General features: G+C 36.2%; 1 protein-coding gene across 1 annotated transcript; it reads left to right on the top strand.

The window, feature by feature from the left end:
- The first annotated feature begins 434 nt into the window (after window positions 1-434).
- LOC103996318 (THO complex subunit 6) lies at window positions 435-13,654 on the top strand. Its single transcript, XM_009417216.3, has 13 exons — window positions 435-729; window positions 1,347-1,378; window positions 1,472-1,582; window positions 3,995-4,071; window positions 4,389-4,434; window positions 5,281-5,341; window positions 7,272-7,325; window positions 7,455-7,535; window positions 9,361-9,400; window positions 10,846-10,955; window positions 11,827-11,937; window positions 12,665-12,781; window positions 13,136-13,654. The coding sequence occupies exons 1-13, from the start codon at window positions 502-504 to the stop codon at window positions 13,229-13,231; spliced, it is 1,164 nt and encodes a 387-aa protein (XP_009415491.2). The 5' UTR covers window positions 435-501; the 3' UTR covers window positions 13,232-13,654.
- Window positions 13,655-13,765: the final 111 nt, after the last annotated feature.

Below are 13,765 nucleotides of genomic sequence, written 5' to 3' on the forward strand. Positions count from 1 at the left end.
ACTTTGGTTAAATCTAATTATAAGATCATCTAAATTATTATTTTTTTTGTTTTTTCTTTCTTGTATTGCTCCTCTTAATTTAGAACGATAATGAATTACATGGAAGGTGTTGATTAATTTGGCTGGTAAAATATTGAGCTTCAATCATGTCAAAAAATTATTGATTAAACTATAATCCTAATAATTTGAAGTGAAATTAGTTATATATTAATTTGGTTGATATTAAAAAAAGAAATAGAAAAAAATAGATAAATGGGCTCCAATTGGGTATTGGCCCATAAAAGGTCTAAATTAGGCTTTAATGAGTTGTGGCCCATAAGAGGCTGCTTAAGGCTCGAGCTACTGCTTAAGAAATCACGCCAATCGAGATCCACTCTTGGACTTTCGTTGATTGGGCTTTGGCCTGTAGAGGTATATATATGGCTTGGCTCCATGAATCCCGCCCGCGAAGACTCCCGCTCGTTGGAAGAGGACGAGACGAGGAGGAGGAGGAGACCGGTGATGCCGGAAATGGCGACAGAAGGCAACGGAGGCTGCGACGCTCGGGATTGGGACGAAGAAGGCTACAGGAAGAGCATTCTGCAGGAGAGGGAGCTCCGATGTCGAACCGTCTTTAGGACCGCATTCGCACCCTCCCAAAGCCCTAACCCCGAAACCGTCGTTGTCGCCTCCAGCGATGGTGCCGTCGCTTCGTACTCCTTGGCGTCCTGCATTTCCGCTACCTCTCAGGTAATCGGTTTTATTTTTGTCATAATGGAATGTTGACGTAACCCTCAACTTGTTTGTTTCAATGCCTTACCGAAGGAGAGCTACTGCTTGTAGCCATGCTTTAGCTAAACTCTGTAATCTTTAGTGAGCTAGCACTCGTATGCACAGATAAGTGAAGAGTACGGGCGGAAGAGAACATGAAAGAAAGATAAGGAAAGACGAGACCACTCTCCTTTGGTAGTAGAAAAGTTGCTAGAATCTTTTTTTGATGCATTTGGTATGGAGCTTATCATATGCCAATTTCAGATACTGACATTGAATTGCAGATGAAGATGCCTTGTGTTTTTTTATCTTGCAAAGGAAATGTATTTTAGTGGTCATATGCGATGTTGTGTCAAGATTTGTTCGTGATATTCTATTTAACAAAGCCATGATGTCCAAACTATTTAGGGTTGGGGACATGGATATTTTCTTTGTCATGATATTCTATATGACCTTTTTTTTATCTTTCATGGAGTTGGATTCTGTTTCAGAAGAATAGGCATGCTCTCATTTTAACAAGCAAGGACCAGAATTATACAACCAAATTTCTTTCCAAAATTTTGCTGACTTTGCCCCCCCCCTTTTCTATTTTGCAGCCTATGCATGTAGATAAGGTTGTCAATCAAAAGTAAGTATGTTGTTCTGCTCATTACATTGTGTTTTCAGAATTGGAAGAGCATTGCCTCTGTTGATCTAATTGCCCTTTACTTTCTGATGTTAGAACTCTTCCTGGTCCTTTACTGGCTGAGCCACTTTTTATCATTAAAGGGCACAAGGGCCCTGCATATGATTTGAAGTTCTATTGGCAAGGAGAGGAATGTTTACTTTTCAGGTCTGTATAATAATAATAATCCAATACCAATCACACATTTGCTTATCTATTAACATGAGTTCTGCTTTTGTTTCAAACCTGGTAATTACTTCATTCATTATTGTTTTGCACTGTTTTTTGAAAGGATCAGAATGCCTGGTTGGACATGGTATTTGCCCTTGAGATCCAATTAAACTGTATGTACTGGCTAGGCAGATCAACAATGTAGACTATGTTGGAAAACAAAAGTAAAAGGTCATGAACGTTAAGAATGTAAAAGATTTGATGTATATAAAAAGAAGGGGCTCTCTGATTTTCCTAATCGGAGCAATTTGTCTACATGTATTTGAAATCCATCAAACAATGTCTTAACGTATGATGATTGACAAGCAAAGGATACCTTGTCAGAAGCAAGTCGACATGGCATCAGCTAGGTTCAGAGTCTAAATTTTTTACCTCTGTTCTACACTTCTTAAAATTTACCACCAATATATAATTTTTTCCCTTCTCTCTCTCTCTCTCTCTCTCTCTCTCTCTCTCTCTCTCACATCAGGCACTATTTTCAGTTGGAGACAGCTGCAGTCTTAATGTTCCTATTGTCAGTAATATCTCGATGTTGCCAGCACTTGTTAAAACATGCTTGTAGTAACATCTGATGTTTAAGCTGCTAGTGTCGGCGGTCACATCTGATTTTGTGTTGTTATCAACTTGTAGTTGCTATGTTAACATCACCACAGATTTCACTGTTGTTACCAGTGAGTACAGTAATTCTTTGGATATAGCAATTCTAGATGCTGCAGTAGTGATTTGAGCAGTGTTGTTAACTACCTGCTTCTAAAATGCCAGCAGTAGTGCAGCATAACTTTGATGTGTGATATAGCATACTTAAATCCCATAATGGTGTTGAACTTTATGTTTTAAATTGAATTGTTCTTGTCACGTCTCAGTACATGCTATCAAAGCTGCACTGATTTAAAAAGGATCTGTCCTGTAGGTATTGTGTCATTCAGAACCTGATAATAACTAGTCTCAGTGTGGCTATTGCAGAGATATTTTAATTTATCTCTGATGTTATCGCTTGTAAAGAATCGGTTATGGTGGTTAGAAAAGGAATTTAAGATTGAATTTGGTCAAGCAAAAGAAAGGTTAAATTGCAAGAGTTGAAAGAATTGAGGAAATGTGTCACTGTTTTTGGGGCAACAGACGAGGGTGTACACGATGATGTTCATGCGGTGGTGCTTAACATGGGAATTAGTTCTACGTTGGATATGCAAAAACAATCGCACATTTGTCTGCTGGATAAGGTTATTGCTTTGGATCCTAAGGTGGCAATCTAAGATATGAAATCAAACAAATCATGATGAAGGTGCATTGTGTTGCTTGATGGATCAATTGAAGGGAACTCTGCTAACTAAATTTTTAAAAACTACAAAATAATGCTTTAAGTGGTTAGGCATTATGGTCATACTTTTGTAGGGCCAAATCATATAACCTTTGGGTCTCACCCTCGAGGAAGTTTGGGATAGCATTTCAAAATTGTAAGAAATTTCATACTTCTTTCATCTATGTTGAGGATAACTCCATGTTTGCTATCTCTTGACTGAAACAAGATCCAGTCCCTTTTTCTTTGGCCGCTATAGGTTAGGGAGATGGGAAGAGAATTTGTGTCCGTTTGTATTTCTCAGATACTCAGGAAGCTAGCAAGTAAACCGATTTGGTTTCTGTGTTTTGGTTATGGTGTATTGGTAAAATCAGGTATTTCTAGCATTTACTGAGTCATTTTTCTCTCTCACTTGGAGGACTATACTTGTAGGATTTAAATAGGTGGTGATAGTGTGGGATGCTATTAGTTGAGGCCCATTTACGTCACCATTTCCTCCTTGTGCCTGCACACAGAAAATCATGGGTGGACTATGCATGCTCTGTTGTGATAGATCCTTGGACCAACACGAAAGAAACTACAGATCTTACAAGCAGTATTATCTTGGTACTAGTTTCTTGAGGTTCATTTATGCTTTTAATGAAGTACACACCATCAGGTACATTTTCAAGTAATCTGAGACGTGTACTAAGGAAGTGGAGAAGCAGCATGTGATGCAAATTCTCATTAACGATGCATCATATGATGTTGCAGCTTTCAAGTTGGTAAAAGAGAAGTGGTCAAAAATCTTTTAGATCTCCTGTGCTGCCCACTTAGATGCTTGAAGTTATTAGGACGTTATTTAAAATGCAAAATGAGATTACTAAAGCAAAGGCTCTCTTTGTCTCATATGACACTATTCTTGACATTGACAAGGCATTATACAGACATAGATAATTATAATGACATTTGACAAATATCTAAATGTGACAAATATGTGCTTGTTTTGCTGCAAATCATGGCCATTGCACTAATATATTTGGAAAATTTAGTACTTTTTCCATGTTGTGCAGTTGTGGTGATGATGGTCACTTACGGGGATGGAATTGGAAGGAACTGCTGAATTCTGACATTCATGGGGATATGCAAGGTAATGAATGTATGATAGAGCTCACCTTTTCCACTCTTCGAACTGAGTTAATACAGCTATAGGTAATAGCATTCACATTCACCAAAAGATAAATTATTATTGTCAACTTGGAAAAATGTGTCTGTGCTGCTAGTTCAGCTAAAATATTTTGATGATATATGCCTTTAAATATCTGATTAACATTATTGTATCCTTTTGTTCACCTGTGTATATGCTCCTGCATTGAACAAATAGCATCACCTTCAGAGACAGTTCTCCTAGGAAAGAACTGTTGCCTTCCTTTTCTTCATTTCAATTTTTTTTTAATGTTCTTTCAGGAAATTCTTTGAAGCCAATACTTGACTTGGCAAATCCTCAACATGAGTAAGCATTCCACTCTATTTCCTCTCATATTTTATTAAAAAATGTTGCCAGCTAGATGAACAATATCATACGTACTGTTTCTGAATAACAAAAGCACATTTCCAATACTAACTTTTTTTTTAACAATTGTCATTGTGCTTTTAGCTTGAATTGTGATTTATGTGTATTTAACGTTTGAGAATGACAAGCCTCCTTGTTATGGTTGATCCTCTATAACTTGAGGGTTTGTGGCACGAAGCTACCAACTCTGCTTTTGGGGTAAACCTGAACATATTAATGCTTCCAGATCAAGCATTAGTAGGATCATGCATGGGACCATCTGGATTTAAGTTTAAGCTTTTCTCCAGAGGTTGTACATTGACCAGGGACATTATAATGTAAAACTTTCTTACCTTCAGTGTGTTTTTAGCTGTTCTTATTCCATAGCTTCTTAATTTTTAACCAGACACTAATTGGTTGTGTATTTTATATGATAACATTAGCCTGTTATAGCTGACCCATTGACCTTTTAGGGTGTTGACATCTGAATCATGTAGTTATGATACTCTTTATATATATATATATATATATATATATGTTTATTCTAATTTGTGCATGTATGTATATATGTATGTATGTATGTATGTATGTATGTATGTATGTATGTATGAATTAGTTTCATTTACTATATGCAAATCTCCTACTATTGATATCTGTGGACTTGTGTTTTGCACATGCCTGCTCTCTCGTCAATCATCTCATGCTTCAGAGCTATCTTCTTGAAGTTTTAGATGGTTTTTGTTTAGTTCCTTATTATTATGTATATTTTTTTTATGAATTCAAGTTCTTACCTTTTTCCTGTTTTAGGGGTCCTTGGGGTGCTCTATCTCCAATACCTGAAAACAATGCCATTGCAATTGACGAACAGGTTATTCTTTTAAATATTTTTCTCTTGTTTGTGATCCTTTTTTCGTTTTGATGATTAGGTAAACAACCTGTTTATCTTTAGCTTTGATCATCTTTCTGGCTTAGTTTTTTAGACAAGGGAGACTTCTTGTTTTTTTTTTCCAGTTCTGCAAAAGCTGATGCAATTATGGCAAAGAAAAATCTCAAAGAGAAATATTTTAGGTTCTTTTTGTAGCTAAAATTAAAAGAACCTACAATCATTATGGAACAGAGTGATTTGGAGGTTAAATCACTGGTGAAAAGTAAAAAAGGGAAAGATGGTGGAGAGTGGATATTGTAGAATGATAGGAGGAGAAAAACTAGTGAGAAGGCCAAATATGGACAAAAAGATAGTTGAACTTTCAGAAGAAATAAACTGTCTTTCTTGAGAGAGAAGGCTCTTTTATACCTATAGCCTCATTGCATATATCTAACTAAGAACAAATAAAAGTTACATGTACATGTCTAACATAATTCCCAGGGGTAATTACAGATTATCGCCTATAATTAACTATGATTAGCATCTCGATCCCTGTACTTTAAAAAGTAACATTGGGGTCATTATACTTACGAAAGTAAAACATTTAACTTCAATTCTCCTTATGTTGTTAATTTCGTTGACGGAAAAAATCGCATGTGTTGTCACGTGTAAAAAGGGCGTGAATGGAAAGGATAAAAATATAATTTCATTATCTTTTAAATTATTAATTTTATATAAACTTTTCGTCCGTCGCTCACCCACCTCACTTGCTCACCCGTTGCACCTGCTCACTCGACGCATGCCCGTAGCAAACTCTTTGGCATCAAGGTGCGGCGTGTGAGCAGGTGCGGCTGGCGAGCGAGTGTGGCGGGCGAGCAAGTGCGGCAGGCAAGTGGGTTGGAAAGAGGAGACGAGGAGGAAATCAGTCTGGGCAAAAAGTTTATATAAAATTAATAATTTAAAAGATAATAAAATTATATTTTTATCCTTTTCAATCATGCTCTTTTTGCACGTGACAACACGTGAGATTTTTTTCGTCGATGAAATTAACAACGTAAGAAGAATTGGGATTAGATATTTCACTTTCGTAAATATAGGGACCTCAATGCTGCTTTTTAAAATATAAGGATCGAGATGCTAATCATAATTAACTACAAGGGGTAATCTGTAATTACTCCTAATTCCCATATGTCTAGCATATGTTTAACATAATTCCCAAATGTCTAGCGTAATTCATCCAATCATATCAACATATAGCAACCTCCAGTGCATGTATACCTGAAGGAGACTAACTAAATTTTTATTGCAAAAATCATGATTCATGTTCTTCGGCTACAATCCTCTGACTTCTCTTGTGAACTACTTTCCTACTTGTAATCTCTCTGCACTTCCATTTCTTAACTCTTCTCATTTGTTAAAAAGTTGCACATTGGCTTCCATCAGATGAAAATCAAGTGGAGAATGTTTTCAGCAATCTTTATGCACTGTACTCTTCATGTGGTTTCTGACCACATTAGTTACCAATCCATTCATCCTTATCTGAGAACTCTATTCATGATCAACAAACCTTAAGATTGGTTCAGCTTTAGAAATTCCAATACTTGGCACTACAATGATGCCATTAAAGATTAGAATATGCTTTAGTCTGTTCTTGTCCCTCTTCTACTCTGACCAAGAATGTCTCAACTTGCCATTAGAAGAGGCCATTCCTGGGCCTGTCTGATATTACAAGAGATAGAGGTCATGTGTCTCTTCCTCAGATCAGCATTTTCATCCCTCCCCTTGGTCACTATGTACTTTGCTAACCATCCAAACAGTTACGTAAACCCACTTGGTTCTTTTTTATGTTGCTTTTAACATTAAAATATTTTACAATATGACATATCATTTATCTACTTATTCATGTGTGTGACCAAGTCTAGTGTTTAAACAGGAAGGCTCTGTTTTTTCAGCTGCTGGTGATGCTTGTGCATACTCTTGGGATGTGGTAACCTATCTTATGTATCTTTTAATGGCAAATGTATTTTTGGATGGTTAACACGCTCAAATTATTGGTGAATTTAATATTTTGCCAGCTATGGCTGCTAAGCATCTTATGAAATCTGTTGCTACTTAGGAAACAGGAAAACAAAAAATGGTCTTCAAGGGCCATGCAGACTATTTGCATTGTATCACTGCTCGTAAATCTAGTCATCAGGTTAGTTGATGTTATTCCTTTTTCTTTCTTGGCTAACCCCCTTTTTCATTAGAGAGCTGGTTAGTACTTTTGGTGGTTAAATTTGGTTAAATTTCTTTGTTTAATTTGACAGAAATTTCTTTGAAAATACCATGACTACTACGAACAATTCTATTAACATGCCTACTGATGCTAGTAGTGGACATGGCAACATCACAATCTTACAATTTCACTAAGTTTGTTTGCATACAGTTGGATTTCAGCCATGACAACCATGATGCAATTTTCCTTTAGACATGGAACAGTGTGGGAGGGACATCGAAGTAAGGCATCATTCAGACAGAAGGGGGCTAATCGAATACATTATCTGGATAAAGATAATTTTTATTATATGAAAATTATCACTCTAAAAATTTGCGTGCCTTATTGGAATTTAATCAACCAGTATACCAATAGATATACAAAAGTTATAGAGAGATGCCCTTTTCCCTTGTTAACTATATATATTCATGCTTTATACCATAGTAGAATATTAAAACAATATGCTTTATATCTTAGTAAAATGCTGTTTTTATTATAGATGGGTACATATGGCAAAGTGCAAACTCATCTATTTAAAGACAAAATATGCTTGAAAGCAAGAAATGCAATTTCGTTCAGACAGGTACATTGACATTAAATACTGCACTGAGTGGTATCTAATGATTTCGCTGCAAACTGATAAATTAAGTGGTCCACATGTGGTACAGGGCATATTGCTGCTCGATCTGTGACCGGGCCATATGTTCACTTTGTTATATACTTATTTAACCTTAAACCTCATGCCCTCCTCCCCATGCCTCTTGACTCCCCTCTCTTGACTGGTGGTACTCTTCTTCTCATCCTCCACCATTGTTGTCTCCCTCATGCTCCTCCTCTACGTTGCCTCCATTGATTCCTCCTCCTCCCCTCTTTGCTCTTCTTCTCAACTGCCTCCTCCCATCCTTATCCTTTTCTCTGTCGTCTTTTCCTTCTCTCCCTGTCTTCCTGCTCCCCCTTTTTTGTATTGTGGGTATGATTGAATGGATCGGACCCATACCATTCCAACCATGGAATGGCCAGGCTGGTATGGGTCTGTTAACTGTGCTGCCCCTTTTTTGTATTGTGGGTATGCTTGAACAGATCGGACCCATACCATTCCAACCATGGAATGGCCAGGCTGGTATGGGCCTGTTTACTGAATTCGAAAACCTTGCTTGAAAGTACATAATATAAGTTCAATAGGTAGAATGTAGAACTGGTACCATTTCGGTGCACAAGATTATTTCACTGTCCTCAGCACCAAAAAACAAAGTTAAGGGCATTCTGCCCAACTTAATATTTCTATTAAATTTTTAAATGAGAAGGATACTAAGTACTAACTAAAGAAACAAAGCACTACAGTCCCTGCTAAATATGTGCTTAGCTGCAAGTGATACATCTGTTTTGTTCTCACTCAAAACATTTTTTTTTTCAATTGGTAGCATTCTATTAATAAATGCTAATAAAACTGCCTGCAAGACCTTGTCTTTTTTGTGCCAGATGAACATTTTCATCATTAAGAAAGTGGATGCCATCATGCTGAGCATGTTTATTATTATTCAACTCATGTTCATGCCTACTGTAATTTCCTCACAGTATATGTCAGATTAAGGTTCTGTGCCTGTGTCATCCATTATATAACCTTTCAACTTTTTGTCTATTGAAGCTCCAAGCATTATTACTATTTCTCCCTACTTTATACATGTTGTGTAATTGTTATTAGATATATTATGATGTAAATGACATCTTTTCTCTACCAATTCTTTTTTGTGTTTTTTCTCTGAAGATTATAACAGGTTCAGAGGATGGAACAACACGAATCTGGGGTGAGCTTGGAGACTTACTATCATTTTTCCTATACATTGCCACAATTTTGCATGTGTATTTACTAGTCTTTCAACATACTTTCAAGAAGACAGGACTAGTACAATGTAACGTCTAAATGTTGATACACAGTTTCTAGCAATATATTAGATCAAATTTCTGAACTAAATTAACGAGCTACAATATCATAACATGAAAATGTTGCTAGCCTGAGACAAGAATCCTAAAGTAGAAGCTGGGAGAAGGTTAAATTTACAAATGGTTCTGTATAATTTTCTGAAAGTTCTGATTTACTGGGTAAAAGATTTCTCCTTTCCCTTTCTTGCGACCAAGAGTTCAGACAGTTTGCCTCATAAATTAGATGTGAAAAAAAAAAGTCTTTTTAGCCTTGAGACTCTCAATGAATTGTAAACATATTTAGGACTCAAATGAGCCCAGTTGGTCTGAAACTGCTCTTAGAGACAACTCTAGCGTTCAAGGTCATGTAGAGGGGAATTTTTAATAGGAGACTTATATTGTGTTAGGGATTTGTGTCATATTCTAGGTTACTGTTGTCTCGTTGATGTGATGATGCTGACAATTCAAAATGAGGTCTGCTTCTTTGCATTGATCAGTGGTATAACAAACATGCACTGCAGATTATATTGTGGTACCTAATATTTTTATAAGAAATCTTTAAGATTTTTTTGTTATTTCTTTTCCTGTAGTTATAATGTCTGCTCTGTTGCTTCAGGCTTTATCTTTATTTTCTTGTCAAATTTACTTTTAAAACGGATGCTTTTTTGCTTCAGGAGTTAGCCTCTCACAGTTTCAAGTAAAAATTTCTTCCATTGGTAAATAATATACATTAAAAGAAAAGAAAAAATAGGGAAAGGGTGGAAATTGATTCATTTGATTATTTGATAGGCTCTACAATTCACAAAAAAGGTCTAGTTCTATCTCACTTGAACTGGCTTCTTTGGACTCACGGAAATATATTTTTTGATTAAAATCTGCAAAACATTCCATTGTAAAGACAAACTGGAACTGTGACAAAACGTTTTGAATTTTTTAGAACTGTATGCAATCAGGAAGTTGAGAAAGTTATCAAAATCTTCATGCCCTCAAAGTATGTGATTAACTCAGTAAACTGAAAGGGCCTGTGAAAAGCTAAAGCAGAATGGCGAAATCAGAGAAGATGACAAAGATTGAGTGGTTGATTTCATAGGGGTTAAGTTGCCTTCCATCACTAGTTTTTGTATCTTAATGATTGGCATTCTGTTCACCATCTCAGTTTAATTATGGAGATTAGGATGAGGAAAAGCTTACCTTTTGCAGTATTTTGTACCCTTTGCTATTATATGATTTGAGATATGTGATATATATTCGTACATGTTGCTCTATATTTTGCATGATTATGTACGTATGTGATTTTCTGATGTGTATAGCTCAAAATGACATATTTTAGATTGTAGAAGTGGAATTTGCACACAAGTTGTACGTCCAGAGAAGAACTTTAAGTCTAAGGTGTCTTCATGGGTCAGCTGTGTTGCCACTGATACAAGTGAAAGTTGGCTGGTATTATCTTTTTTTGTACTGAGTACCAATTACTTTCAGTTTTCATTGTTACTTTCAGTAGAAGTTAGTTTTCATTTTTATTTTGAAATAGCAGGGATATGATATATATATATATATATATATTATTTATCATGACAAAATATGTGATTATCTTTTATGATAAATAATAATTAACTAGCACCCTAACCTGTTCACTATGGAAGAGATTATTTCAAGAACTTATGAAATATAAATTAATTAATATTATGTTTAATTTCATTAAATATAATTTAATAATTAATACAAACAACATAAGATTATATCTAATCATATACTTATCCAATCTATAATCAAAAGTTTCGACATTCAACCAGTATATAGTACAGATTCAAGAAGTAATTCATAATATTCATGTTTATAAGTGATATGTACCTTAATATGTTCTGAAGTACTCAGACAGTCAGACTAGTCCCATTGTTTGATGGGATGCTACAAACGTTTTGACGTGACCATGTTCGTAGGTGTACCTCTGAGCCAGCAGGCTCCACATCAATCAGAGCCTCAAACACTGGTTTGCCATTTTTCCTCTTTGGAAAACCAATGTCAAAACAAACTTCTAGATTTAAATGATATATCAGGATAATCTTAGCTATATCGTAATGCAGGACATAATGATTTTTTAATAAATTATTAGTACTGCTAGTGGATGCACTGTGTTGCTTCTTCCTGGAATTTGCTGCAACAGTGTACATGTGACCCTTATGAAGATAATCTTTATTCGCATCAAAGTAGTACATGATATGCATCTTGGTTTACTTCTGAACTATACTGCATTCTTTTATTTTTGAATGACAAAAATCAATATGATATTCTAATCAATTTTGCTTTTCAGGCTTGTGGTACTAGTACTGGGTTATCAGTTTGGAGTCTGCTATCTAGTGAATGCATTTTCAGCATAAATAGTCATTCCCCGGTGCAAGATTTACTGTTTGATGATCACCAAGTAAGTTCATGCAATTATCAAAGCATGCTCCGACTTACACATCTAGGCATGCCATATTTTGCTGTTCCCATTTATGTTTTGGAATTCCTTGATGCGAGGGAATGTCTGTGTTTATATATGCCATACCCAGTTTTGACATACTTTCACTTTTTCCTTGAAGCAAGAATTTTTATTTGGAAAGACTTTTCTTTCAATTGTTATTGTTGATTTAATTGAATGGATTATTTAGGTAGATCATATTCAGCTTATCCTATTAATTTGTTGGATTGGTGAAGTTTTTCCAATCATAAAAATTCTTTTATGATTGGAAGGTACACTTAAGTAATTTACTAGCTCCATTTCGAACTGCTCCGCTAGTTGTTCACCAAAAGTCTCATTCTTTATTCTGTAATTACCTCAGAGTTCTTTTTTATTTTATTTGCATTGAATTACAAATCCACAATGATGATGGTTTGTCCAATAAATTTTAAGCTGAAAATCGGTTTAAATGTGCATTCTGCAACTGTAATTGCAGAATTTGATCAAAATTTGATTAGGTTTAACTTGTAAAGTAACAGAATAGTTTTATTTTTTTTACCGACAAGAATACAACCTGTCAGTATTCAGATAAGATAGCCGAGAATACATGCAACTTTCATATATCAATTATGTGAAGTCATAGCTTCTAATAAGTTTTTGATTGATGAACTTGTAATTGGTTTCTGTTTTTGGCCCTTCAACCATTCAGATCCTGGCTGTGGGATCGGAGCCTGTGCTCACACGTTTCAGCATCAATGGAGCTGCACTTTCACAAATAAAATGTGCACCTCAGTCGGGATTTTCCGTATCCCTTCACCCTTCTGGGGTATGTTACTTTTCTTTCCAATTATTTATCCCAAAGAATTATACCATGTCATACTCATTCTTTTCCCAAAGGAGATAAATTTACTCAGTAGATGAGTACAAAAAACACCCTTAGCATCTGAAGATTTCAATTTACAAAACTCAAAAATGAAAGCTTTCGTTCCACAAAAACATGGACTTGGTGCCCCTGGCAGAAAATGCTACATAGTTACAGCATTGTCGATAGTCCTTGCAAAAAAATGTCATGCTCCGTGATATTGTCCTTTGTCAGTGGAACTTTGTAACCACAACCAAGCTGCATGCCCTCTACCAATTGCTGTTGTGTTTACATACCCTCTTCCTACTTGGTATTCAGGTTATAGCGATTGGTGGCTATGGCGCACTGGTGGACGTCTTATCACAATACGGGAGCCATCTGTGCACGTTTTGCTGTGCAGGCTTGGATACATGACAAGGTATTATTGGTTTGTTGCACCGAGATCCAATTCATACGATCTACGCTTGCCTCGACCTAATGTTTTATGACCAAGGATTAGCTTCAGAGAGTGAAAAGCCTTCCCCCGACTTCTCCAAGGATCCTTGTATGGGATCTTTTCTCCAGATCTTCTCGTGCTGTACCATCTTCATACACTCTGCACGGGATTTTTCTCTCGAGCATGGAGACCTGTAATAGAGTTTGACCATGTTGATCCAAGTTTCAGACGAATGGGTCAGTAGCTGAATCCGTACAGTAGTGTTGCTAGAACTGCCCCTCGCTGTGCTCCGAGCATCAGGATGAATAATACTTTGTGGGGGCGGGTTTCTTTTCTGGCCATGCCAAGGAATGTGGATTAAACAGCTATTTAGTAGGTACGGTCATTCAGATAGGCTGTGATTTTGGCATTTGTGATTCGATGCGAATGCTGACTGTGGCTCTTTTGCCAAGGCCGAGTTTTCTTCTTTTTGCAGTGCTGCTGGGTGCTTGGTGATCAACGGTACACTAAGG

This window comes from Musa acuminata, chromosome BXJ2-8, assembly GCF_036884655.1.
Source record: "Musa acuminata AAA Group cultivar baxijiao chromosome BXJ2-8, Cavendish_Baxijiao_AAA, whole genome shotgun sequence".
Classification (NCBI taxonomy): Eukaryota; Viridiplantae; Streptophyta; class Magnoliopsida; order Zingiberales; family Musaceae; genus Musa; species Musa acuminata.

What these genes read in the sequence shown, in the direction of transcription:
- LOC103996318 (XM_009417216.3), top strand. Translation starts at nt 502, where the DNA reads ATGCCGGAAATGGCGACAGAAGGCAACGGAGGCTGCGACGCTCGGGAT. An exon ending in CCATTGCAATTGACGAACAG is followed by an intron (nt 5,342 to 7,271) that starts GTTATTCTTTTA and finishes GTGTTTAAACAG; the next exon opens with GAAGGCTCTGTTTTTTCAGC. An exon ending in TATCCCTTCACCCTTCTGGG is followed by an intron (nt 12,782 to 13,135) that starts GTATGTTACTTT and finishes CTTGGTATTCAG; the next exon opens with GTTATAGCGATTGGTGGCTA.